Genomic DNA, 26366 nt, shown 5'->3' with positions numbered 1-26366 from the left:
TCCAAGGCAAATAGATCCTTTATTTTGTCCTGAAACCAGAAATGCACAGATGTTTCAAAATAATACAGCACAGAGCACTAATTTGGCAATGAAGTTCACGGTGGAGCGAGTTTCCTATGCATTGTAACACCAGAATACATGAATTGCTATCAATAGGGACTTGACGTAGCTTCTGAACTTTATGAGCAGCTCATTGGGCATTTGAAATGATATGATAGGGACAGATCTGAAGCATCCAGGATAAACCCACGTTGTCACAGAGAACATGCAAACTCCACACCAACAGTGCCAGAGGTGGGATTGAACCTAGGTCTTAGGGAGCTGTGAGGAATGGTTCTTCATCTTGCACCACCTGTGCCACCCTTTCTTGATGAGAATATTTTAGATTTCCACAGTAGTTGGTTACTTGGTTTACATTAACTAGTGTGTCATCTATCAAAAGCCCTAACTAGAAATAGGCCTCATCATTAAAGGGGAACACACATATATGCTGAATGATTCAGAACTGGGTCCTTCATCAAGATATCTTGATGAAGGGCTCAGGCACAGAATGTTGGTGACCTTTTACTTCCTATGGAAGCTGCTTGACTTGCTGAGTTTCTTCAGAACTTGCATGTATTCTACTACAAATACAGCATCTGTAGACTTTCCTGCTCCTCATCATGAAAGGAGAGATTTCTGTAGGTATTCCCCGGAAACGCCATGCCCTGGACGACACGGCCAAGTCCAGTCCCTAACGTGCAACCCTTTTTCCAGATGTCCCATTCACTTGCTGCGAAGCATCCTCTGTTGGCAATTCTCATTGCTTTCCTCAGTTTGACAGGCAACCCAGCCCTGAGCCTGGGAGAGCACTCCAATCTTGAAGAAGCCCACTTGCTCCTGCCATACTCAAGCATCTTAACCCTGCAGAGGAGCCCGTGTCCTCCTGGTGCAGCCAGAGTCCGGCCCAGTGGTCAGCCCCCGCATTCCTCTGCAGCCCTACAACCTCTGGAATCTGCATCCTTGCTGCTGCTGCTGGAAACTCATGTGCCCTCTTGGACATGAAGTAAAATTTCTTCTGGCCCCTGGGGAGTAGTGTTGCTGGGCGATGAGCAGTTTTTCAGTCGATTGGATGATTTTCCCATTAACACAGTAGGTGGTAGAGGATCCCAGTCGTTCCTCCACAGGAGGTGGAGGGTTCCTCCACTGGAGGTGGAAGGTTCCTCCACTGGAGGTGGAGGGTTCCTCCACTGGAGGTGGAGGGTTCCTCCACTGGAGGTGGAGGGTTCCTCCACTGGAGGTGGAGGGTTCCTCCACTGGAGGTGGAGGGTCCTCCACAGGAGGTGGAGGTTCCTCCACAGGAGGTGGTTTCTCTACAGGAGGTTCCTCCAGCTCCAGCGTTTCTCTGCGTTAACTACAATCACACTGTCTCCAATTTTCCATTAACGCACAATTTATTTTTTTTAAATATTCCCTTTTGGAATAATGAATTTATCCATTTACCCTGCAATAACAAGCAGGAAAGTTTCAGGGATGAAGAGAATGGAATCCAGGTTTAGAGGGAAGCGGTACGAGGGGCCGTGGCCCTTCCTCAGCTCAGGTTGTCCGCCAGCAGTCTGGAAACCAGCTCGCGCCCAGCCACGTTCCCGCGTCGCGAGCCGCCCGGCATCGCCCTACCTGTGAAGCCCACCCATTGGCGGTCTTGTCCTGGGCAAGTCCCCAACTCCCGTTGCATCGGACGCTCGTCCCTGCCTCTCAACCCAGCAAAGAACCGCCGACCTCCAGCGAGGCAGCGGCTCACCTTTGTCCTCTCAGCCATGGCTGAATCTCCACACCACGGTCGGTGAGTACCCCTCACACCTTGGTAGAGGGATCACTTCAACTGGGATGTGGCTGGGATGGAAAAGTCTGAAAACCCGTTTTAATCCTCATTGACTCATTATGTGCACGGTTTCAGAACTCTAAAGGAAATGGGCCAATGACCATTTTTCTCAAGCAAAATATCTCAGTAACAATTGGGTCTAGAACAGTGATTCTCAACCTTCCATCCCACCCACATCCCACCTTAAGCAATCCCTTACTAATCACAGAGCACTGATGGCATGGGGAATACAAAGTGGGATGTGAGTGGAAAGAAAACAGTTGAGAACCACTTTTAGAGAGACCTTGGGAGGGGGAAACTTTTTTCCCCTCAGAGGGTGCTCCGTATTTAGAACGAGCAAGCTGCCAGAGGACACTGTAAAAACAGGTATATTTCTAGCAATCAAGACATTGGACAGATATCTTGATGGGAAGGAAGGATATAGATCAAATGCAGGCAAATAGGACACACCCAGAATGATCAGCATAGATGTTGGGCCGAAGGGCCATTCTGTGCTGTGCGGACCGGAATCACCGACCACTTCTCACCTGCCAAGTACCTCCTGCAGCTTATTCTTTCCTCAAGGTTCCATCATCTGCATTTATTTCCCCAAACACCAAGACCTGCAGCTACCTGGGTCAACCAGCTGAGGCTAGATCCCAACAACAGACAGCACATTAGCACAAATGCAATAATTCTGGTCCAGCCTGAAAGTACCCATCCCTGCATCAAATGCTGAACAGAATTGTCCAGCACAAAATATGGGCTCTTCAGCCTACTGACCTTAAGCCACCCTTTAAACCCATCCTTCACTGGTCCCAATTTATTCTCCCCATCTTCTCAACAACTTTCTGGTTTATACCAGCCAGCTGCACACTGGCCAATCTCTGGGACGTGGGAGGAAAACGGACCTTGGGCAGGAAAACGGAGAATTTTCAACTCTAAGCAGACAGCACCCAGTCAGGATTAAACCTGGGTCTCGAGAACCGAGGCAGTCAGTTGACTGACTGCACCATGCTGAGATAAGATGGCTTGATTGCAGACCTACAGAGTTAACTGCTGCTCCTCACCCACATCTTTTCTGAAACCATTACAGAGATGGCTTCTGATAACAATCATCTGGAGTAAACAAACAATGTTACATTTAGTTGGAGTTCTCAAAAGGTAGTGTTTAATTCCTAATTATTTAAATGTTCAACTATCAGCGTTGGGATTTAGATTCCAGATCTGTAAATGTGGACTTTGAGATAACCACATTCTCTAATTCAGGAAGTCACCAAAAACATGGAGCCATGAACTTTTAGTTCTTTTTATTTTTCAGCTTAGTTGTCACAAAGGTGAGATTTTCAGAAAAGATTACAAAATGTGTACAAACACTACGAAGTGCAGTGCTAGATTCACTTTTCACGAGGATTTGCATTATTCAGTCTCCAGTGGACACATTTATTGCTACTGAAGTTACAAATCAAAATAATGGTAATATAAAAACAACCAAGAATTCCATGTCACTTATTCTCCAAGGGAGATCATTTTCTGGTTAAATGCATTCTTCCATCTTTAAAAATAAATCAGGGCTTGTGGCAGTGCAGACCAGGGACTATCCGAGATCAGATCTCACACTATGGGTAGATGTTCTTCCATCGGCCGCATGGCTTACTTTGAACAAGCATTTTCCCTCATATTATCAGGCAAAAAGTTATCAAGCACACTTAAGTTTGCTAAAATATTGTCCATCCAACTGCAGAAATTCGTTTATTCCTTTTCCTACTTTATCCTGAAAAGAGCTACAAAATCTTCCAATGTTAAAAATAATTCCTTGCTTAAATTAGTTTGCATTCCATGTATTTTGGAGTTCAACCCAAATAAATGGGGATGGTACAAAATGGACTCCCATTTTATCCAGATTGGGCTCAGACACACATTGACATGTGCATTGGGGAGTGGTGCAGAGACAGAGCATGAAGGGCAGACAGAGAAGATGCTGGTTGGGACACCAGACTCCTCCAGAGGCAGAGGATGCCATTGCTGCTTCACCCTGGGTCAAAGCAGAAGTGCACACCAAGCAAATCTGGGAGAAATCAGTGCCAAACCTTGCAAAAAATTGGGAACAGGCAATATGTGGGAACCAGAAGCTCTTTAGATTTGGGGGAGGGAGGAGAGGTAATGTGCAGGGTTGACTCTGGAGTGAACAGCAGATGGCCACAGACACCATCCTTACTCCACACATGCAACCAATATTGAATTTAGAGAGAAGACAAATAAAAATATTTCCCTTTCTCTAACTGCTTCTTCCCACCATGTTTTCTCCCTCTCCACCTCCCACACCTTCTGTCCAATACACCTTCCAACCCCCCACTGGTACGCTTTCTCCCGGTCTCCACCTCACACACCTGTCCAATACCTGTACTTCATCTCCACCCACTTTTAATACCTAGCATCATCCCCTTCCCTCTCATCTTGCAAAATTCCTCCAGCATTTCTTTGTCTGCTAAACAACTCACTTGTTTTGCCAACTTTAGCGATGGAGTATACTTGCATATTTTTTTTTAAATATCGTAAAGTACCAGTTAGCTTTCACAAAGAAAGCTACTGTGGTATGTTGGGTCAGATCTCACTGATATGTTGTTAAGTACATCAAAATCCTGTAGCCCTCCTGTACCTCATCCTTCTCTGGATGTACAAAGATTTACTTAAAGATGCTTGAAACAGTGATTGGGAGTAATCAGAATAATGCATTCACTGCCTGGGAACGGCTGTCTGATTGACAGACAAGTACAAAAATTTTTTTTGATGATCTTCCCCTACTAGTTTATTCATCTCAAATATCCATGTTAACAGGCAGAAAAACAAGCATTGACCAGGGATTTATTCAGCTATATTACCAACAGGAATTACAAGTTCAAATGCTCTTCATTTATGACAAACATTTTTTTTGTATGACAAACTTACAAATCTTTAAAAAAATATTATGGGTTGCCAGTGAATCTGAATTAGCTGTCGACAACATATGCTGTACAACAAGAAACTATTCACAGACAACCAAGATCTGCAGAAACTAGAGTGAATTCTATGATGTTTGTACATTTATATTGCGCTTCTGGCTCATATTTACATTAGCTCTATAATTTATTGTACTATACACACTATAAACATCTCCCACATATATATATTTAATCCTATACATGGAAAGCTTTAAAACATTAATTGATGGTTACACCAGTCAAGACTGTAAGATATTCAAAAAGTTAGTTGTATAAGTCCAAGCAAGAGATTTTACAAAAGTGGAGATGTGGACTGCCAGGAAAATTGGAGCTTGCTTCCTACACCACAACAGGAACCTCCTGATTGGCCAGTCGCCCTCCCTTCGGTCTTTGTCAGCATGTGAGCTACTCAGTCCCCTTGAACCCCAGTCTCCATCAGTGGTCCAGTCACCTGCTAAACCTGAGAGTCAGCTCCCAGTGTGTTGAGCTCCTCTGGGCCGTGTTTCTCCAGAGAGTTGGTAGCAGTCCCTTGGCGGAATCCAGAGGCAATCTCATCGAACGTTCGGCCCTTGGTCTCAGGGACCTTGAAGTAGGTGAACACGAAAAACAGGACCAGCAGCACAGTGAAGATTATGAAAACGTACGGGCCACAGATTTGCTGTAATGAGGGAAGGAGAAGCAGTGAGTGGGTGGAAAGTTGTGTAGCCAGTACATCAGACATGACCACCTCCGTCAAACAGAGGGTCGAGGGCAGGAGCCTCCCTCCATTGTGAGAGGACCAACAACAGCACCACCAGCCCTCCCATGGAACATCGATTCCCATCGATTTAAACAATTTACTATCTCTCCCCTGATGGGAGCATAGGAGATGGCTCTAAGCCTGTATCGTCTGACCAAACTGCTGCAGCTGTCAACAAGAACTCACCCCGAGCACCCATTCCCACCACAGAGGATCCGTTGGGGAGGTCACCACCATCAAAGTGTCCTCATAGTACAATCAAAGCTTTGTCTCTGTCAAACCTTTTTGATTACTCATGATGCAACCAGAGACTGTTTGACCTGCTGTTTGTTACCTGCCCTACTCAGGGAGATATGGAGCCCAGTGTTGCAAGCTGAGTGGAGGATCAGCTGGTATGGACATGGACTACAATTCTCCAGTGAACTCAATCTGACACTCCCACAAATTCCAAAAGTGTCATTCACCATTTATCTAAAAAAGTTCAGAGTCAGTCGCCTTATTCCCACTGTTGTAGGCAATCTATCTGTAATCAAAGCAAGAAAACGCTGGTGGACCTCAGCAAATTGGCATCAATGTGTCGAGGAAGAATCATTACACGAGGGTATTTTTTTATCCCTCTCCACAGTTGCCTGGCAGGCTGAGGCCAGCTTTACTCTGGCAAACGCTCTCAGGAAGGCAGGCCCGATGAATGGTATGATCAACCTACCTCCACATACTGGAAGCACATGCCAACGATGAAGTTCGCCGTCCAGTTGGACAAACCAGACACAGCGATGGCAGCTGGCCGAGGCCCCTGACTGAAGAGCTCAGCAACAATAAACCAAGGGATGGGTCCAGGGCCAATCTCGAAGAAGGCCACAAAGCCAAAGATGGCAATGATGCTGATGAAGCTCATCCACGGCAGCTGCTCCTGCTCCAGAAACACCACGTTAGGAGGCAAATCCAACATACCCTCCAGCTCACTGCTGCTCAAGAGATCCCCCACAAGGGACCCTAAGGCCAGCCCAGACCACCCCAAGGCCAGCCCAGACCCCCCCCAAGGCCAGCCCAGACCCCCCCCAAGGCCAGCCCAGACCCCCCCCAAGGCCAGCCCAGACCCCCCCCAAGGCCAGCCCAGACCCCCCCCAAGGCCAGCCCAGAACCCCCCAAGGCCAGCCCAGAACCCCCCAAGGCCAGCCCAGACCCCCCCAAGGCCAGCCCAGACCCCCCAAGGCCAGCCCAGACCCCCCAAGGCCAGCCCAGATCCCCCCCCAAGGCCAGCCCAGACCCCCCCCCCAAGGCCAGCCCAGACCCCCCCAAGGCCAGCCCAGACCCCCACCGAGGCCAGCCCAGACCCCCACCAAGGCCAGCCCAGACCCCCACCAAGGCCAGCCCAGACCCCCACCAAGGCCAGCCCAGACCCCCCCAAGGCCAGCCCAGACCCCCCCAAGGCCAGCCCAGACCCCCCCAAGGCCAGCCCAGACCCCCCCCAAGGCCAGCCCAGACCCCCCCCAAGGCCAGCCCAGACCCCCCCCAAGGCCAGCCCAGACCCCCCCAAGGCCAGCCCAGACCCCACCAAGGCCAGCCCAGACCCCCCCAAGGCCAGCCCAGACCCCCCCAAGGCCAGCCCAGAACCCCCCCAAGGCCAGCCCAGACCCCCCCCCCAAGGCCAGCCCAGACACCCCCAAGGCCAGCCCAGACCCCCCCCAAGGCCAGCCCAGAACCCCCCCAAGGCCAGCCCAGAACCCCCCCAAGGCCAGCCCAGACCCCCCCCAGGCCAGCCCAGACCCCCCCCAGGCCAGCCCAGACCCCCCCCAGGCCAGCCCAGACCCCCCCCAGGCCAGCCCAGACCCACCCAAGGCCAGCCCAGACCCCCCCAAGGCCAGCCCAGACCCCCCCCAAGGCCAGCCCAGACCCCCCCCAAGGCCAGCCCAGACCCCCCCCAAGGCCAGCCCAGACCCCCCCCAAGGCCAGCCCAGACCCCCCCAAGGCTAGCCCAGACCCCCAAGGCTAGCCCAGATACCCAAGCCAGCCAGGGAGGTGTGTGGAAGAGGGTGTTTGAGAGATGATGGAGGCAAGAGGTTTGGACCAGGTCTTCCACAGTCCAGTGCTCAGGAGCTGAAGAGATGTTGGGATCTGAGGACAAGGGCATTAAATTCAGGAACAATGAAATAGCTAGAACAGGGAACTCAGATCTCCTGTGGGGGGGGGGTGGGAGAGAAATGGCAGCAATGTGGGGGGTGTAGTGAAGTGGGGCCATGGTGAGGGGGGGAGATTTGGAGTGATGGGCAGAAATATTAAACATTTACCCAGGAGCTGGGACCAATCTGGCACCAGGGTAGCAGGTGAATGAGGGTTGGACCTAGGTCCGCACATGCCCACCTACATTCATCCTAATTTATTCTCCCCAAACTCCATTCAACTCTCTCTCCATGCCCCCACCGCACCCCCACTCTATCCCTCACATTAACCCACTGACATCCACGTCTCTGGAATGTGAGAAGAAACCAAAGCACCCTGGGGGCAGGGGGGGAAGGACCCATGCAGTCACTGAGAGGACATGCAGACTCCACATAGTGCTGGAGGCCAAGATCAAACCAATGTCCCTGGGGCAATGTGGCAGCAGTATTACCCGCTGTGCCACTGTGGTCCAGAAGGGTTAGGGTGAGGAATTTGGACAGTGATTCAACATCAGTCACTTTTAGAGTTGTTTTGTAAATGTTTCCAAGACCCCCAAGGCCAGCCCAGACCCCCCCAAGGCCAGCCCAGACCCCCCCCCCCCCAAGGCCAGCCCAGACCCCCCCCCCCAAGGCCAGCCCAGACCCCCCCCCAAGGCCAGCCCAGACCCCCCCCCAAGGCCAGCCCAGACCCCCCCCCAAGGCCAGCCCAGACCCCCCCCCAAGGCCAGCCCAGACCCCCCCCCAAGGCCAGCCCAGACCCCCCCCCCCAAGGCCAGCCCAGACCCCCCCCCCAAGGCCAGCCCAGACACCCCCCAAGGCCAGCCCAGACCCCCCCCAAGGCCAGCCCAGACCCCCACCAAGGCCAGCCCAGACCCCCCCCCCCAAGGCCAGCCCAGACCCCCCCCCCCAAGGCCAGCCCAGACCCCCCCCCAAGGCCAGCCCAGACCCCCCCCCCCAAGGCCAGCCCAGACCCCCCCCCCAAGGCCAGCCCAGACCCCCCCCCCCAAGGCCAGCCCAGACCCCCCCCCCAAGGCCAGCCCAGACCCCCCCCAAGGCCAGCCCAGACCCCCCCAAGGCCAGCCCAGACCCCCCAAGGCCAGCCCAGACCCCACCAAGGCCAGCCCAGACCCCCCCAAGGCCAGCCCAGACCCCCCCAAGGCCAGCCCAGACCCCCCCCAAGGCCAGCCCAGACCCCCCCAAGGCCAGCCCAGACCCCCACCAAGGCCAGCCCAGACCCCCCCCCCAAGGCCAGCCCAGACCCCCCCCAAGGCCAGCCCAGACCCCCCCAAGGCCAGCCCAGACCCCCACCAAGGCCAGCCCAGACCCCCCCCCTAAGGCCAGCCCAGACCCCCCCCCAAGGCCAGCCCAGACCCCCCCAAGGCCAGCCCAGTCCCCCCCCAAGGCCAGCCCAGACCCCCCCAAGGCCAGCCCAGACCCCCCCCAAGGCCAGCCCAGACCCCCCCAAGGCCAGCCCAGACCCCCCCAAGGCCAGCCCAGCCCATCACTGATTTGACAGGGGTGGTGGGTTGAGGGGTCAGTACTGCTATCTGCCTCCGCAGTTCAGTTCACGAGAGCCAATGGCCCTCATAGATGCCCATTTTTCTGCTGAATAACCCCCATCCCCTCTTACCTGGAGGACGAGTGCGATGGTCATAAAGATGGCACAGATTGCCATCCCCGCCAGGCCAATCAGGTGTAGAGTCCGACGGCCCGCACGCTCCACCACAAACAGCTGCAGAGATACATGTCTGGTTAGTAACAACCACAGGACACCTGGCTGCCCATCCTAAGGAGTCACCCTGATCCATGGATGTGCTCATGGGCTGAGGGGTGCAAGAACACAAGACTAAACTGGAGGTTAACTGTCAAGTAAGAGATAGGGAGGAAGGCAAATCTTTGAAATACTCTACCCCAGAAAGATGGGGAGGCTCAGTCACAGAGTCCATGATAAACAATGCTGGAGAAACTCAGCAGGTCTAACAGTGTTCTTTAAATAAAATATAAAAAATATATAACCAACATTTCAGGGTTGAGCAAAATGTAGACAGGCCCCCAAACTACTGTCTGATCTACTGATTTTTGGGCACCTGCCTACATTTGCTCACACCTTGAAGGGCACAAGCCAAAACATTAGCTATGTATCTTTATCTTTGCTATATAATTTTACACTGTTTGACCTGCTGAATTTTTCCAGCTTTGTTTTTCCTTCAATCATAGCATTGCACCCTTTAATATTTTACTCTATGAAAAACTGAGCCTTATGGATTTCTGATACTGATGGATGTTGAAATAAATAGTACTGAGATCAACATAGTTGATGACTTGGGGGGGGGGGCTCAAGTGGCTGAATGGCCTTCTGCTCCCACTTTGTAGGTTATTGTATGTTGCCATATCATTATACTGGGGGTTGTGCAGAGGTCTTGGAGCTTGGATACTTCTCATAGGAGAATCTAGAATAGGGGAAGAGTCACTGATTGAAGCCTCTCATACAACAGTGAGAGCTCTCCTTAGTGTTTGTGCAGCTGAGGACCATCTACCCCTACTGATCGCTCACAGGTACTCCTAATGCACAGCTGCTCTGTTTGTGTAGCTCAAACTGGCCTCTGCATAGGAGGCAGGACAGTCCAGTTGCTACAGTTGGCAGCATTTCTGACCAACCAAAACCCAAGGACAATGTTAATACCCATGGAGGGTGGTGAACATCTGGATAAAGTTAGCAGAGTTAGTGGAGACAGATTCAATAATAATGTCGACAAGGTGCTTGTCAGGCATAGTTTGTCAAGGAAGAGAGAAGAAAGAGCCAAACACAAGTCAATGGGACCAGCACCAAGTCAGCATGGACAAAGTGGCTCAAGAACACGTCAGAAATTGAGCAATACCTACCGAGACAACAGTGAAGGCAGTGTTGACCACACCAGCCCCAATGGTCGCATAAACTGGCTTCTCCACCTCAGCCTTTGCAAAAATGTATGTGGAATAATAAAATACCTGGAGAAGGAAAACAAGGTTGAGAAAGCTGGCAAAAATAGTCAACTGCTCACAGCACAAATGCTGAAACACTCAAGTGTGTCCACACCGTTCTGGACTCCAATGTGTAGAAAACAGATATGGCCAATTTTGCCAACATCCCAACAGGGGCTTAGTTACAGGGGGCAGCAGACCAAAGGGAAGGTGAAGGAAGAAGTCTTGTCATGGTACAAGAGGAGATTCAGCAAGCCAAGCGTTGTCTCTCAAGTTTAGACAGAGCAATAATCTCACAGAGATTTACCAGGCTGACACAAGATGACAAAGTTGGAGGAAGGGAACATCTCCCCTAACTATGGGTCCCAGGACATGGTCAGCCATTCAGGTCTGATTTGAAACCTTTGGGATTATCCACCCAAGAGGGCAGGGATCAGCATGAACATTGGACTAAAGGGACCATTTCTATGTGAGGAACCCTTGATGAAAGGATGACGGAGACTCACAGCATTGATACCAGACAGCTGCTGAGAGAGCTGTAGGATGATGGCAATGATGATCGGCTGGCGGTACATTGGAGAGCGGAACAGCTCAGGGATGGTGACTTTCTTCTCCCGCATCATCTGCCTGCTCTCCTCCTTCATCTCCTGCAGGTCAGCGCTGACGTCCGACACACCACGTAGCTTCTTCAGAACTAGAAGACATTAGGGAACAGCATGAAGTCACTGGTGCGCACACTGAGTCAAGCCAGGCTTCCTCTGCCAATATCAGAGGAAGACCCCAGAATTGCTGGAGACCAGAACCCATCCGTGAGGCATGCTGAATCCCAAGAAGACTCATGTGCTCTCACACATTCCCCAGCCTCTCTCCCACAGACCTTCCTAATTCTCAACTTGCCTGCAGCTCCATGCTCAGTACATTCATGAACAGGTCTCTTCCCGTGACATCATTTCCTGTGTCAGCCAGTTCAACTGGACCTTTCCCACTGCACTTTTATTTGCTGTACTACATGCAAGTTGACTTCACTGAGAGCATGCCAAAGTTTCACTATCTCAGTATAGGTGACCATAAACAGTTTAAATGTGGGCTCCTGTGGACCTCCTGCATTGTCCCACCCCCTCTCCTCAGCTCCCTGCCCCCCTTTCAAACATCTCCAACAATTCCCCACCTCACCTTTGCACTTACACTGAGATGTGGGGGAAACCAGTGCTGGCACAGAGAGACTGGGCAAACTCCATACAGTCAGTACCAGAGGTCAGATGGGAGTTAAGGGATTACCTACCTGGGAGCAAACATTAACTCAATAGGTCAAACAGTCTCTGTGCAAGGAAATATACAAACAAGACATTGATGTTGACCATGGTACGGGTGAACGCAGCGAGAGCAGACATTAATAAAACAGGCTTGCCTTGGTAGAAGTGAGGATTTAAACTTACCACTCTTTGCCTTGTTTTCTTCATTCTTGTTAATGAGGAGATAGCGTGGGCTTTTGGGGCAGAACGGCAAGCCAATGCACTGAACCAGGGCAGGAATGAAGATAAAGCTAAGCAACAGTGGCCAGAGCGATTCATTCCCCATCAAGGATTCCATTCCAAGTATCTGCCAACGGAAGGAGACAGTTTCTAATCCACTGCTGACACAAAGAGAGGTACAAAGAATCTTGGAGCCCCGTTATGTGCAGATAGATAAACATACAGGAAAGTGGTGGGGGAGGGGGCTCTCAGGACACTGAATTGGACAATGGGATGCAGGTATTACAAACAGGAGGTAGGAAAACCCACAGTTTTTGAAGTTGGAGCAATTAGTTTTTGAGGCCAGAAATGGAAGACTGATCTCAGGGAGGTGACAATCTGAAAGGTGGGGTGGGGGAGGTTGCAGGAACAAGGATGGATTTGGAAAAAGTGAGAGCAATTTCTAATGGAGTAATTAAAATCAGACACAGTGGGGACCAAACTTCTGAAGCTATAATCAATGGGGCATTTGGAGCGATGGAAACACCTCATTAAGTGATGAAATCCAAACAAATCTCCCTTCAAACAGATAACCAACAGCAGGGGTACTAACCAGAGCCCACCCCTCTATTGAATGACCAGTGTTTGAGGAGACCAGGACAATCCTGGCCAATCCTCATCACCAGTTACTGAGACATGGAACTCACCAACTCCCAAATCCACTGTTTACCCCTGTAACATTCTATTCTACTGGAACAATACCCAACAGGAGTGTGGGCTCGAGACAGAGCAGTGGCCACCAGTATCCCACATCTCACTCTGGGAACAAAGTATCACCTGATCAGAGGCTAGCATACTAAATGGCTGCTCAGAACCTTACTGTTCACTTGAAGCCAATGCTAACACATGACCAAATGTAGATATTCTAAGCAGAAGTCCACAATTATTAAATGAATCAGCCGAAAATAACATTTACAAACCAAAGATAGACTACACGGTTAATGGTAGGATACTTCAGTGTGAAAAAAACAGAGGGGCGTTTGGGGTCCAAATCCAGACATCTTTCAAGGTTGCCACGCAGGTTTAAAGGATAGTGAAGGCCCATGGGACGCTGAGCTTCATAGTGAGGGGATTGAGTTCAAGTCATGGGGTAATCTTTCAGCTCCATAAATCTCTGGTGAGGAAAGTTTAGGAGAGACATCAGGGGCAAGTTGCTTTTTTTTTTAAAATATAAATACGCAGTTGTGGGTGCCTGGAATACATTGCTAGGGGTGGTGGAGGAGATTGGAAAAATAAGGGTATTTTCTTTCATCTATAAATGGAGGATATGAGGGTTTCTTTTTTTTTTTTGGTAGGTATATTTAGATCTGCAGTGGGCTGAAGGGCTTGCACTGTAGCACTCTATGTTCCAAGCCCAGACATGACCAGTCCAAGCAGGTGGTTCCTCCCACTCATCGCCCCCACACGCAAGCCTGCCGCCACTTTATCATCACCTTTCCCCTCTTGCTCTGCATCCAGAACCGCCCAAGTCTGATACAAGTTTAGTGACCTGAACCTTCAACCATTTCCCTCACCCCAGTCGCTGCTTGCCCACTGAAAATTTCTGAAAGCTTTTGCTTCACTGCAGATCTGCAGTATTTTGGTCTCATTGGATGGGGCTCAAAGTTTACATTCAGCAAGGCCTGCTCACCTGGGCAATCAGGATCCCAAACACCACACCCAGCTGGTGCAGGGTACCCAGAGCTCCTCTTAAAGCTGTAGGGGAAATTTCTCCCACGTACATTGGCACAAGACCTGTGTTCAAGCCCGAAAAGATGCCAATGATCAGCCGTCCTATTATCAGCATTTCAAAGGAGTTGGCTAGCTTGGAGAAGCCCATGAGACCTGCTGCAATGAAGGCAAGGATGTTGACCATCATCATGGAATTCCGCCTAGAAGGAGACACATTTTAGTTAAAACATAGTTGGGTTCATTCAGAGGAGGCTGCAATTAGCCATTATCAGGCAGAATGAATGGTTCCCTCAGCAATCCATCTGTACAATGCTATTACAGGCAATTAATGACAAGGTAATTCACATTTGTGCTGTCAAATCAGAACTGACAATAGGCCTTTTCGTAATCGGTTCCACTTGGAGGTCGGCTTAAAGACTGAACGAAAAGGTATTTCTTAGCCAGAAAAGCCTTTTCCGCCTGGAGGCGGCTGGGGCATTGATGCGGGATTCAGGAGGTGCGGCTATTGGTGTCATGCCATACATAAGCACCAAGCAATGGTTGACTTCGTTACCCATAATCAGAACGGTTACAATTGCGTGGTGAATTATGGGTAGGGTAAACAGCCATTGCCCTGCCGCACGTGCAGCCACTAGCACCAACGGCTGAACTGGCTCGGTGAGGTGCCGGAGGCTGGAGCGGCTGCCCCGATGGGCTCCACTGACTGCCTCTGCCTTGAGGGAGTCATGTGGGGAAGAGGGGTGAGTGAGATGGGTCGTGGGCCGACAACATCACTGTGAGCTCATCAGCCCACCCTTAGCCAGCCATTTGGAGCAGCATTACATTCATCCGCTGACCCCTCCCCCAAGAGTGATTGCAGTCAGTGCCTTGGAGCCGGCCAGGACACATTCATGGAGGTTAGCCTCCCGACGCCTTTACATTCGGGTTTTTTGACTGTATGAAAGGGCCTATTATGAGACACAAATTGGAGATAGCAGGCCAAATAAAACTCAGCCTGAGCTTTAGGGAGTTCCTTAAAGGAGAGAGAGAGAGAGGCAGAGAGGGAATGCCCAGGCAGCATGGATGCAAAGGGTGGGATAATAAAAAAACTAAGTTGATGTCCCCATCCTGAAAACCTTCTCCAAATGGACAGTCATCTAGTGACAGATTTCCAGATGTGCTACCATTAGACAAAGAGAAAAAAAATGAAAGATTTGTTTACAAAGACACTACTGTGGGTCAAGTTCCAAGGATTTGAGATGTCAGAGTGAATCTGTCAGCACATGAAATATTACCTTCCAAACCGGTTCACAAGCAATCCCACTGAAAACGATCCAATCATGCCTCCCACTGAAAAAATGGCCACAGCCAGTGACCAAATGGTGGTGAGTGATGAAGTGTCAACAGGCTCATTGTACCGCTGCAACCAGGTATTGTTGATAAAGCTCTCAATGACCTGCAATCAAAAGGGACAACAGTGAACAATAACTTAAAGAACATCTCACACTGCTTGAAAAAAATCACATCCAACCCTGCTAATTATAGTGGCTTCTGATTAATATTAATTTTCCTAGAACACTACAGAACCTCTGGCCCTTCTACTCTGTTCAGAACCATCTTTTTTTTTAAAAAAACTTAGTCCCACTGACCTGCGCCTAGTCCATGTACCTATCCAAATGTTAAATGTGAAAATTGAGTCTGCATTCACTACCTTAGCTGGCAGCTCATTCCATATTCCCATCACTCCTTCTGGGAGTCACTGATGAAGGGAAGGAAGGAACAATTACCTTCATCAATGAAGCAAAGACCGAGGGTTGGAGAGGTACTGAACTCCTGGTAACGGCAGGTGGCACCACTGAGCCACTTGCTGAGAACAAGCTTTGCCTACTGATGTCATAGAACACATGCATCCTGCACTCACCAAGTCGAGCAGCTGGAATTTGACTTTGAATTCAAGGTCACAGCAGAAGGAAATCTTCCTGGTGCCCTGCTTTTTACCACTCATCTGTCTCCTTGAAAGGGAAATAAAGAATACAAACCCCCTCTGTTCCTTCTCAGAGTGTGTGTGAAGATTTAAAATGACCACTCCAGTACTTACTGATGTGGTCATTTCTAAACATCAATAAGGCAAATTCATCACACAGACCTCAGGGACCAATTCATCTGAGATCAACATCCTCAGACAAATTAATCCTAACTCAGACACTGTCAGAACCCAGATCTGCTCTGCCAGGATTGATCTTAGAACATAGAATACTAAAGCACTTCAGGGCCTTCACCCCACAATATTGTGCAGATCAACAGAAACCTATGCAACAATTCAACTCTTCCCTGCCTCACACCCATAACCCTCTATTTTTTGTTTGCATCCATATGCCAGACGAAGAATCCTTTAAATAACCCCGCTGTTCCTATCTCCACTACCACAGCATCATATTCCAGGCACCCACTAGTCTGTATATATAAAAAAAACCCTGATCTCTCCCCTAAACCTTCCTTCCCTCACCTTGTACAGTCAACTCTAGTGTTTACTGGTGATCTTTCCCAGGTGAAAGTACTCTCAACAGCTGCTAGCCATTTCCAGTGTTGGCCAGGTAGTTTGGCCTTTTCCCAGCACCCAACGTCATATGATAACATCACAATGCTCAATTGCTATGGAAATCAAAGGACCAATACCAGGAGCAAATGGCACTCCTGTGCTGTGTGTGTGGAGTTTGCACATTCTCTGTGAATGCTCTGGTGTCCTCCCACATCCAAAAAACAGGAAGATGAGAGGGTTTATTTACTGATGCATATCGCCCCATTTTAAATAGTGGGACCCTTAGTAGATTGGTGTCCAGAGGCATCTCAGGATAATGGTGTCCAGAGGCATCTCAGGATAATGGTGTCCAGAGGCATCTCAGGATAATGGTGTCCAGAGGCATCTCAGGATAATGGTGTCCAGAGGCATCTCAGGATAATGGTGTCCAGAGGCATCTCAGGATAATGGTGTCCAGAGGCATCTCAGGATAATGGTGTCCAGAGGCATCTCAGGATAATGGTGTCCAGAGGCATCTCAGGATAATGGTGTCCAGAGGCATCTCAGGATAATGGTGTCCAGAGGCATCTCAGGATAATGGTGTCCAGAGGCATCTCAGGATAATGGTGTCCAGAGGCATCTCAGGATAATGGTGTCCAGAGGCATCTCAGGATAATGGTGTCCAGAGGCATCTCAGGATAATGGTGTCCAGAGGCATCTCAGGATAATGGTGTCCAGAGGCATCTCAGGATAATGGTGTCCAGAGGCATCTCAGGATACAGATCTGTAACTCCCTGTAAGTGGCCACACAATTGGACTGGGTGGTAAAGAAGTCGCACACCACACTTGCTTTCATTGATCAGGCCACTGTCTGCAGACACCAGGCATTTGTGTTTGGTTCAGCCACGCTTGAAGTAGTGTGTGCAGTACGAGTTGCTGCATTACAGGAAGGATGTATGGCTGTGGAGAGATTTATCTGAAGGTTACCTCAATGAGAGGGTATAAGCTACAAAAAGGGGTTGGACAAACTGGAGCATCAGCGGCTGATTGAGATTTGAGTGACATGGGCAGGGTAGGCAATCTCTAACTGAGAAGAATTATCACGCAGAGGGGGACATCACACTGCATTGTCCCCTCCCCACATCACATGACATTACATTCTCCCTCAAACATGCCACCTTGTGCTGCACCGTATAAATGTCACTGCGCCACCCTCCACATCCGTCACTACTGTAATCCTGACACCAATCAGTCTACAAGATTACACACTAAATCGAAAGAAAGATCCAAACAGCAAAATTATAGTTCATGTTGCCAAGTCAAATTCACAATTTCCAACGAGATGTCAAGGAATGTCCCACCTAGGTGGCATTTCCAGTAATTGATCCACTGTCTTCTTGCCATTACAGCTTTAGCTGTAAAGTGAATGAATTTGTTCAAGTCCAAGTCAAATTTATTGTCATCTGATTGTACAAGTACAACCCAATGAAACAGCATTCTCCGGTCCTTGGTGCAAAAGACGCAGAATCATAACTAGACGTAACCCACATACATAAAGATAATACATATGGAGGTCAAGTATTTCATCTATAAAATTAAATATTGTTTTGTATATACAAGGGCCTTCGATGGCTAGTGCAAGGAGTTATTTTGGTTGTTCAGCGTTCTCACTACCAGTGGGAAGAAGCTGTTCCTCAGCCTGGTGGTGCTGGCTCTGATATTCCTGCATCTCTTCCCTGATGGAAGCAGCTGAAATATGCTGCGGGCTGAGTGGAAGGGGTCCTCAGTGATTTCGCGCAACCTCTTCAGACAACAATCCCGGTAGATCACATCAATGGGTGGGTGGTGAAAAGAGGAGTAAGACCTCTCTGCCACTCTTGGGGTCCTATGGATTGACCTCCATAGCATCCATACCACACTGTGATGCAGCTGGCCAGGGTGCTCTTGACAGAGCTCCTATAGAAGGTTGACATAATGGTGGCAGGTAGCTTTATCCACTTCAGTCTTATCAGGAAATACAGTCACCGTTGTGCTTTCCTGACAAGTAAGGAGATGTTGAGTGTCCACAACAGGTCACTAGTTAAGTGAACTTTAAGGAACTTGGTACTCTCCACTCTCAACTACAGAGTTATTGATGTGCAGTGGAGGGTGGTCTTTCCTGGTCCTCCTGAAGTCCATGATAATCTCTTTTGTTTTGTCCACGTTGAGACTTAGATTGTTATTCTCACACCATATCACAAGATTTTCCACCTCTTCTCTGTTGTGCGACTCATCGTTGTTGCTGACAAGTCCAACTACTGTCGTGTCATCTGCAAACTAGATGACTCTGTTAGAGGTGGATCTGGCGATACAGCTGTGGATCAGTAGCGTGAAATTTATTTCTCCGTTCTGGATTCACTCCCTTTGGGGACCTTTAAGTCTGGACTGGAAGCATTTCTGCCACATAACTGGGTCTTGCACCCACCTCATCCTGCTCAGACTGATGATTGAAGTAAGCCTCATCATTCATAGGAAGGTGTCTTATCTGAGAGCACATTTCTTGGTTTCGTTTTTAATTTATTTATGGGCTGTGGGCAAGGCCAGTACTTAACGATTCTCCTCAACTTCCCAGAAGAATGAGGTGTATTCACAAATCCCTGCGGTCTGGTTTGCAGAGCGCTTGTGCAGTGCTGTACAAGCCCCAAGTTCTAAGCCTGAAATAACAGAGGAATCATAAATCAGATTCAGGTGTAGGGAGGTTGGAACAGGAATGTTCCTGGTCCCGTGGCCTTGGGAAGAAAACCAGGTCATAGATTTGGGAGATATTTACACTAGCGTTTGGATACGGGATGTAGCCATCACCAGCATTTATTGTCCATTCCTGTTCCCCAATCAAAGGTTAATGGTCAAAAGCATTGGAGAACCTGAAATAAGATGGAACTAAGACCAACAAAGGAAGTCTATGAACTGGGGGAATTTTACCTTGAAGCACATACATTGTGCTCACCAGTACCACGCTTGGCTCTTAATCCAGAGTTATTTAATTCCTTGAAATTAAATTCCCAGCTCATGATGAAAAATTCGAACCCACAACCCTGTCATTCAAGGGCCCTGTCATTCACTGTGCAAGCCCTGCCTACTGAGCTCTGACTACTGGTCCAGTGGGTGCCTCTGCCAGGAGCAAATGGAACTAAATAAGAGCAAGATATCACTGACCCAGAGTCAGTGAAATTGCTGGCTTTCACATTCTCAAAATTTGTCATTGAGCAAGTTATGGAAGAGAGGGGTGTTTTCTAATTCCAGGTTCTCAGAATGTAGTACTGGTGTATGTGTCTTCATATTTCCACTGTCTGACAGCAAATCAGAATAAATAGCAGAATTCTCCAAATTTGTTATTCTTTGAGAAATCTGAAATTATACAAGCATTTGAATACCAAGCAGGAAAGAGACATGTGATCTTGCGAGCCTGCTCCAACCATCAAACAGAAACTTCAACTCTCTGCTACCTGGTAACCTTTATATTAAACTGTCCAATCCACCTCGTTCTTAAAAATACAGTATGCAAAGATTCTGGTTCCACTGAAATCTTGTGAATGAAACATAATTAACAAATGAAATCATTTTTTCAAACTTCATCACAGAATACACAATCCTACTGTAAAACAAACTCAATTGTAAAATGAACCTGATTATTTGAACAATCTTTTTCTGTGAATAAATGTCCTACCTTCTGTGGAGCATTAATGACTCCAGTGTTATAACCAAACTGCACGGATCCAAGCACCGCAGTGCTCACCGCAAGCACCAACTTCCCAGTAACTTTCTGAAATACATTTTAAAAGAAAACACAAGGTCAGTCGCTGTACTTGTGCCGAACATTAAGCAGATCGCAGGAAGCATCAGAAGTTAAATCAGCACCAATGTGGAACCATTTACGTTTTTGCTCAGAGTCTCCTGAGGGCAAATTGTGGCTGAAATTGTATCCAGATGGTTGGGTTATGATCACTTGTGTTAGACTAGGGCAGGGCTTGCACAGTGAATGACAGGGCCCTTGAACGTGCTGTCAAATGGAAAGGCCTAGAGGCACAGGTATATCGTTCCCTGTCTAGACGCCAACACAGATAGGTGCCTGTAACACTTAACTTCATCTGTCTGAACAGAGTACAGAGGTTATGAGGTCATGTTTGTTACAACTGTAGAATATATATGGAAGATGCCACTTGTAACAATGTCAGTCACCCAGCTATCGAGAGGATGTAATTCAGCTGGAAACGGTGAAGAAAAGATTTGCAAAACTGTTACTAGGACTGGATGGCCTGAATTATATGGAAGGACTGGACAGGATGGGAATTGTTCACTTGGAGGTTGAATGATTGAATGGAGGTTTATAAAAATCACATAACCTGGATAGTCATTGTTACTGTTCACAGGCGAAGGGAATCTGAAACAGAGGCCATAGGTTTAGGCAAGAGGGAAAATTTTAAAGCAATCTGAGGGCAACTATTTAAAACAGTGGGAGGTAGGTACACATGGCACAAACTGCCAAAGGATGTGGTGGAGGCATGGTTAATTATAACTTTGAAAATATATTTGGGCAGAAAGAGGTATGGTTTCTAGTAAATGGGACTACCTCAGACTGGCACCCTGGTGGGCTGAACCACCTAGTTCTGTGCTGGAGAACTCCATGAACCACTCCTGCTCCTAATTTGTACCCACATTCAGGTCGCTCTTGGGTAAAGAAGGATTTCCCCCTCCCACCCCCCCCCCCCAATTCCTGATTCAATTTCACATCTTATAACGGCAATCTTTGCTGCAACCTTCCACATACACAAGTTTGTTTACATTTCATTCCTACTTTCTTGTTAGAACAATATTCTATCTGTTGCCAATAAAGGTTAACTTCATAGATGCAATTAGTTTGTCATATCCCCCACTTTGGAGCTCAGCAAAACTCAGAGGGATCCAGGAAGTAGTGTTTGCATTTGTCCATATCCAGGGCCCTTCCTTCCACAGTGCATTAAGCAGCTTTGTTCCTGTGCCCGATAACACAAAGGCCGGAATTTATTGAAAGTAGTCAAGCTAAAAAAATTTAACTTTCTCATTAAAGCAAACTCTTTCCCCCCCCCTGCCACTCACTATTTTGAATAGGCAAATTCAAAATTCAAAACCCTTGAGTACCAGTAATTAGCTTACCGTAATGAAAATATGATTAACAACAAATTAATTTTGTAAAATATAAAGATCTGCAGACATTGTGGTTGAAGTAAAAACACGATGGTGTGGAAACTCAGACACTATACTTTATATAGCAAAGATAAAGATGCATAACCAACGTTTCAGACTTAAGCCCTTCATCAATTTTGAGATTTTTCCAGGATTGTGAACTCCAAGCAGATGCTATTTAATGGAAAACAAGTGGAACTTTTCCACCTTAAGAGCGGTTAGAATTTAGAGGCAGAAACTCTAGAAACATCTGGGTGAGCACCAGCATTGCCAAGGAAGAGAGAGGCAAATGGGGCAGGTGCTGGGAAAAGGTATTGCTGTTGTGGGTACAATAGCTGGCACAGACACCATGCACATTTCCCAGAGTTCAGCCCATTCCCTTCTAAATCTTCCCTATGCAGGACTTGCAGTTGTACCCTTCCACTTCTTCTGGCAGCTCATCACCCCCACCACCATCTGTGTGACAAATGAGATCCTCAGGCCCCACAAGTCTTTCCCCTAACAGTCCCCCCCCCCACCCCACCATGGAGAAAACTTTTACAAGGTCATCCCTCAGCCTCTTATGCCCCAGGGCAAACAGATACAGCAACTCCAGTTTCTCCTTGTAACCCAAGCCCTCCAGACCCAGCAAGACCTGCTGAAGACTCTTCAGAATAATCATTTCTGGAAGCACAGTGAGCAGAACTGCACATAAGACTCCAGATGCAGCCTCACTGACATCTTGTACGTCTGTAGCCTCACTGACATCTTGTACGTCTGTAGCCTCACTGACATCTTGTACGTCTGTAGCCTCACTGACATCTTGTACGTCTGTAGCCTCACTGACATCTTGTACGTCTGTAGCCTCACTGACATCTTGTACGTCTGTAGCCTCACTGACATCTTGTACGTCTGTAGCCTCACTGACATCTTGTACGTCTGTAGCCTCACTGACATCTTGTACGTCTGTAGCCTCACTGACATCTTGTACGTCTGTAGCCTCACTGACATCTTGTACGTCTGTAGCCTCACTGACATCTTGTACGTCTGTAGCCTCACTGACATCTTGTACATCTGTAACATGAAGCCCCACTCTTGGTCCCATCCAATGAAGGCAAGTGCTCTTCACCACCTTGTATACTTCTGTCACCACTTTCAGGGAACCATATGCTTGCACCCCAAGATCTCTGTCCTATCACATGCCCTATGTCCTGCCCTGGAGTGGCATTATTCTGAACCCAGTTTCATCAGCTATTCCTTTAGCCATATCCCTAGCTGAATGACATAATGGTGTAACCTTAGACAACCTTCCACCACTTCTGCAAACTTACTAATCATGCCACGCACATCCACTTCCAAAAACCACTGATCCAGGGAATCCAATGGGAAAACGGGGAAATTGTTTCCCACTCCAGACCTCTGGAATTTGTCCACAATTCCCATCTCCTTTGAGAGTCCTTTGCACAGAGGAAATTTTTCAAAATGCTCTTCTTGTTCCCCAGTCACAATAAAAGTCATGTTTCCCACTGGGCTCAACAGTACAAGCTGCCCTGACACACACTTCTCATCACCATATACTTTTGATTCCAATTCCAGAGGCCAGATTCAGAGCCCCGCTCTCATATGTGCACAGGTCAAATGACTCAGTGTGATCTCTGACTGTAGGCAATTCTTCAACTCCAAGAGTTGTGGCGAAACAGGTTCGAAGGGCACGGGGAGAAAAAGGTGGACAAGCCTCTTCACAAACAGACCACTGAACAAGACGAGGCAAAACCCCAGAAGTACGAGAGCTTGTAGGGAATTAATAAATCAGAATTGCTTTTAATTAAGCAAGTTTCTTTCAAGATCCCAGAAAGACTTGAATTTTTCTACAGACTGACCTCGTTCATCTCTGCCAAAGTGTCCGTGTAGTCCTCGGGATATTCCAGCACATTATCCACCAACACATTTCCATGACACCACCACCATTCCCACATATACAGGCATAGGGGAAATTGATTTTTCTCCAAATACTGTTTAACACAACACTGTTGAAAATAAACCCCCTTTCCTGAAAACCCCAGATGCAAATGAAGCAGCTTCTCCCATTATACTTGTGCCTTTGAACATTGAGCTGGTCAAGTTATCTTACTGCACTGTGAAACCTGATCATATACTGTCACCAGGCCTGGGACGTTTTATACCAATTGCATCATTCAGGCAGTTCAGACATGCATGTAGAAAGCACTCGCCTTATTGTCCTGTTGATGTAGAAAGGTTTATATTGCAAAGCAATGACCATCAGCTTCACTAAAGAATATTCACTTCTATTATGTCTATCAGAACTTGAGAATCTCCCTAGATGTTTCACACTGAATGAGGCATCTTTAACTGTCATCTTTCACTTAAACCAGAGAAATGTGGTTAGCCAACCAAACAGCAGCAAGCTCCCATAAATGGCAGTGGAAAAAATGACTTGGTAATGTGCTTTGGACATTAGCGGAAGATTAATATTGGTTTTGTTTGAATGGTTTTGACATCTACCCGAGAGAGCAGCTTGCCTGAGGGTGTTCTCCAACCATGCACAACTGCACATACACGTCAGCCTGGATTAAATCCTCAAGGTTCTTGAAGACAGACAAGCTCACAACAACGTGGCGCAGAAATCAGGAGATCTCTCACAAGGTCTCAAACATGGATTTGAAAGTACTTATGCCATTGAGCCATTAAGTGGCTTCATTCCTGACCTCAGATGTTGTGTGATGTTTGCCTGTTGTCCCTGTGACTGCATTGGCTTCATGTGGGTGCTCCAGTTTCCTCCCTTGTCCTAAAAACATGCTTAATCAGCTGCTGTGGATATGTGGTTTAAGATTCAAAGTGAAGTTACCACGTGTGTGTGAAAAGGAACAAAGTGCTGGGGACTGCAAAGTCAGAGGGGGAAATGGGACCATTAAATCGATCTGCTGGGCCGCCAAATGGCCTCCCATGTCATAAGGATTAACTCAATGCAACTAACAAAGCAAGTCATGTCTCGCTGTGGGTGATTCATACCTGCACACCCTGGCATCTCATCATGCAACAAGCAGGGTGCATGTTCATCTCTGTGTTTGGGCACATGGATATTCCCCCATCTCCTCTTCTGAAAAACCTTCCTAAAAAATTCTGATCGACATTTACATCTCATTTCAGGATTGGATAATCTGTGGTCTTTATAATTCCCAAATCAACTGAAGACGGGTAGATACACAGTAAACATTGCATCAAGCTACAAACTCCTTAAAGCTTAAAATAAACACCTGATGGGAGTCTGAAATGAAACAGATGAAATTGGAGCTGGAATCTTCATGGTGAGTGTCAATTAGGGATTTAGACTGCAGGCGTTAACAGCACAATCAATGCAATTTGTTGTTACCTGGCAGTCTAAAAAGGAAAGTGCAGGATTTTCAGTCAATTCCCGCCCCGCTATTTATCCAAGATTTAGGCCTATATCTTTACCTCTTATGGGCACTGCGAGACCATCTGAGTTCCTCCAGCATTGCTGTTTTTACTACAATCACAGCGACCATATTTGGGTGATACTATTGCTGACAAATGACAGTGTAAATTAAGAAACCATCACGAGTTCCATATGCAAAGTACTCAGAGAATTCACGGGAGACGTGTTCTTCGGGCTGATGGAAGCTCAGCAGGTTTTTTCCCCGTATCTGGCTGTCACAGACAGTGCTGATGAAGAATTTATGATATTCACAGTTACCAAGGCAACACACCCTTGCGAGCAATTTAAGCTGCGATCACCTGACTTAACCAGCCGGTCGACTTTTATTCAGGTCTCCCAGTGATGTCTCCGCCCCAGGAGCAGAAGAAATTCTCATCAAAACTGCCTGCTTCCAGGTCCCAGCCGGTGTGGGCACCTCCGGACACGGCGATTCCCAAGACCAGCCTTGGAGCTGGGAGGGAGCAGGACGCTGGATCCCTCACGTTCACACTGGCTGAGGCAGACAGCCGGATCATCTGCGGCGGCGTGCCCACCCACCCCACCACGTCCTCTCACTGGGTGGGGGGTGGGGGGAGCAAGCAACAGGGGAGCCGTGTCCCACACCCCTCGTTCTCTCACCCGGGACCGGGAGGGAATCCCACGGGGCGGAGCAGAGCTCGGGGAACCAGAACCGCCAACAGAACAAGGATGAGCCGCACGATCACACGCCCTGCGATGGGATCTTGCTTGGAATCCCGGCTGGCGGAAATTTCGGAGAAGTTTTTGAATAACCAACCTTTTCTTATATAACACATACACACTATATAAAATACACGCGCGCCTCCCTCCAGCCCGGTTCGGACCCCAGCAGCAGGGGTCGTTAGTAATACCACTGGATCTCACACACATTCCAGACGAGTTAAACCTGAATCCCGAACATCTCCACTCAAGGCCGGAAAGGCGGGCGCTTTCACGGGCCGGGCAGCGGCGTTCGGTTGGGGGCAGCAGTTGGATCCTACCCAGCCTCAGCTTCAATCCCAACCTCTCGCCCCGGAGGGCCCTGGGCAGCCAGTTGCCGCCATCGCCGGCTCCTGGTGGGAGCAGCGGCAGATCCGCTCTCCCTGCCCGGGAGCAACACTTCGGCCACGGCTGCGATTGACGGCTCTTCCAGCTCCACGATCGGGAGCGGCTCAGCCTCCCAGTCAACCCCGACCTCCCCCCTCCCCCTCTCTCGTCCCGGGTTCCCTGCGCCCCCGAGGCGGGTCTCACCTTCTCCCCGGACATGCTGCTACTGCGTCGCTGCTCCGACCAATGACACAACCCGGCAGCGCCGGACTTGATCCGCTCTTTGTTGCTGCACCGTCTGTTGTGA

The 26366-nt window shown here is 48.4% G+C and overlaps 1 protein-coding gene across 3 annotated transcripts; it reads right to left on the bottom strand.

The window, feature by feature from the left end:
• slc2a1b (solute carrier family 2 member 1b) lies at positions 1 to 26356 on the bottom strand. 3 transcript variants are annotated; one of them, XM_069918311.1, is made up of 11 exons: positions 26264 to 26356; positions 20066 to 20161; positions 15137 to 15297; positions 13822 to 14062; positions 12117 to 12279; positions 11187 to 11374; positions 10603 to 10707; positions 9350 to 9451; positions 6267 to 6470; positions 5273 to 5479; positions 1 to 29 (listed from the first exon to the last, which is right to left on the bottom strand). In XM_069918311.1, the coding sequence occupies exons 1-10, from the start codon at positions 26276 to 26278 to the stop codon at positions 5276 to 5278; spliced, it is 1479 nt and encodes a 492-aa protein (XP_069774412.1). In that variant the 5' UTR covers positions 26279 to 26356; the 3' UTR covers positions 1 to 29; positions 5273 to 5275. The 3 variants fall into 3 exon arrangements, with proteins under 3 accessions (XP_069774412.1, XP_069774411.1, XP_069774413.1); XM_069918310.1 differs by lacking the exon at positions 1 to 29 and having other exon boundaries at positions 3136 to 5479; XM_069918312.1 differs by lacking the exons at positions 1 to 29; positions 20066 to 20161; positions 26264 to 26356 and adding an exon at positions 16348 to 16451 and having other exon boundaries at positions 3136 to 5479.
• Between the last annotated feature and the right edge of the window lie 10 nt (positions 26357 to 26366).

This window comes from Narcine bancroftii, chromosome 2 (assembly GCF_036971445.1).
Source record: "Narcine bancroftii isolate sNarBan1 chromosome 2, sNarBan1.hap1, whole genome shotgun sequence".
NCBI classification, from domain to species: domain Eukaryota; kingdom Metazoa; phylum Chordata; class Chondrichthyes; order Torpediniformes; family Narcinidae; genus Narcine; species Narcine bancroftii.
This window is presented reverse-complemented; position numbering and strand designations above follow the sequence as displayed.

Excerpts from the sequence above, each read along its gene's own strand:
- slc2a1b (XM_069918311.1), bottom strand. Across the intron at positions 11,375-12,116 it reads AGAAAACAAGGCAAAGAGTG|TTCTGAAGAAGCTACGTGGT; the intron begins GTAAGTTTAAAT and ends AATGTCTTCTAG. Across the intron at positions 10,708-11,186 it reads AGCTGTCTGGTATCAATGCT|GTATTTTATTATTCCACATA; the intron begins GTGAGTCTCCGT and ends TTCCTTCTCCAG.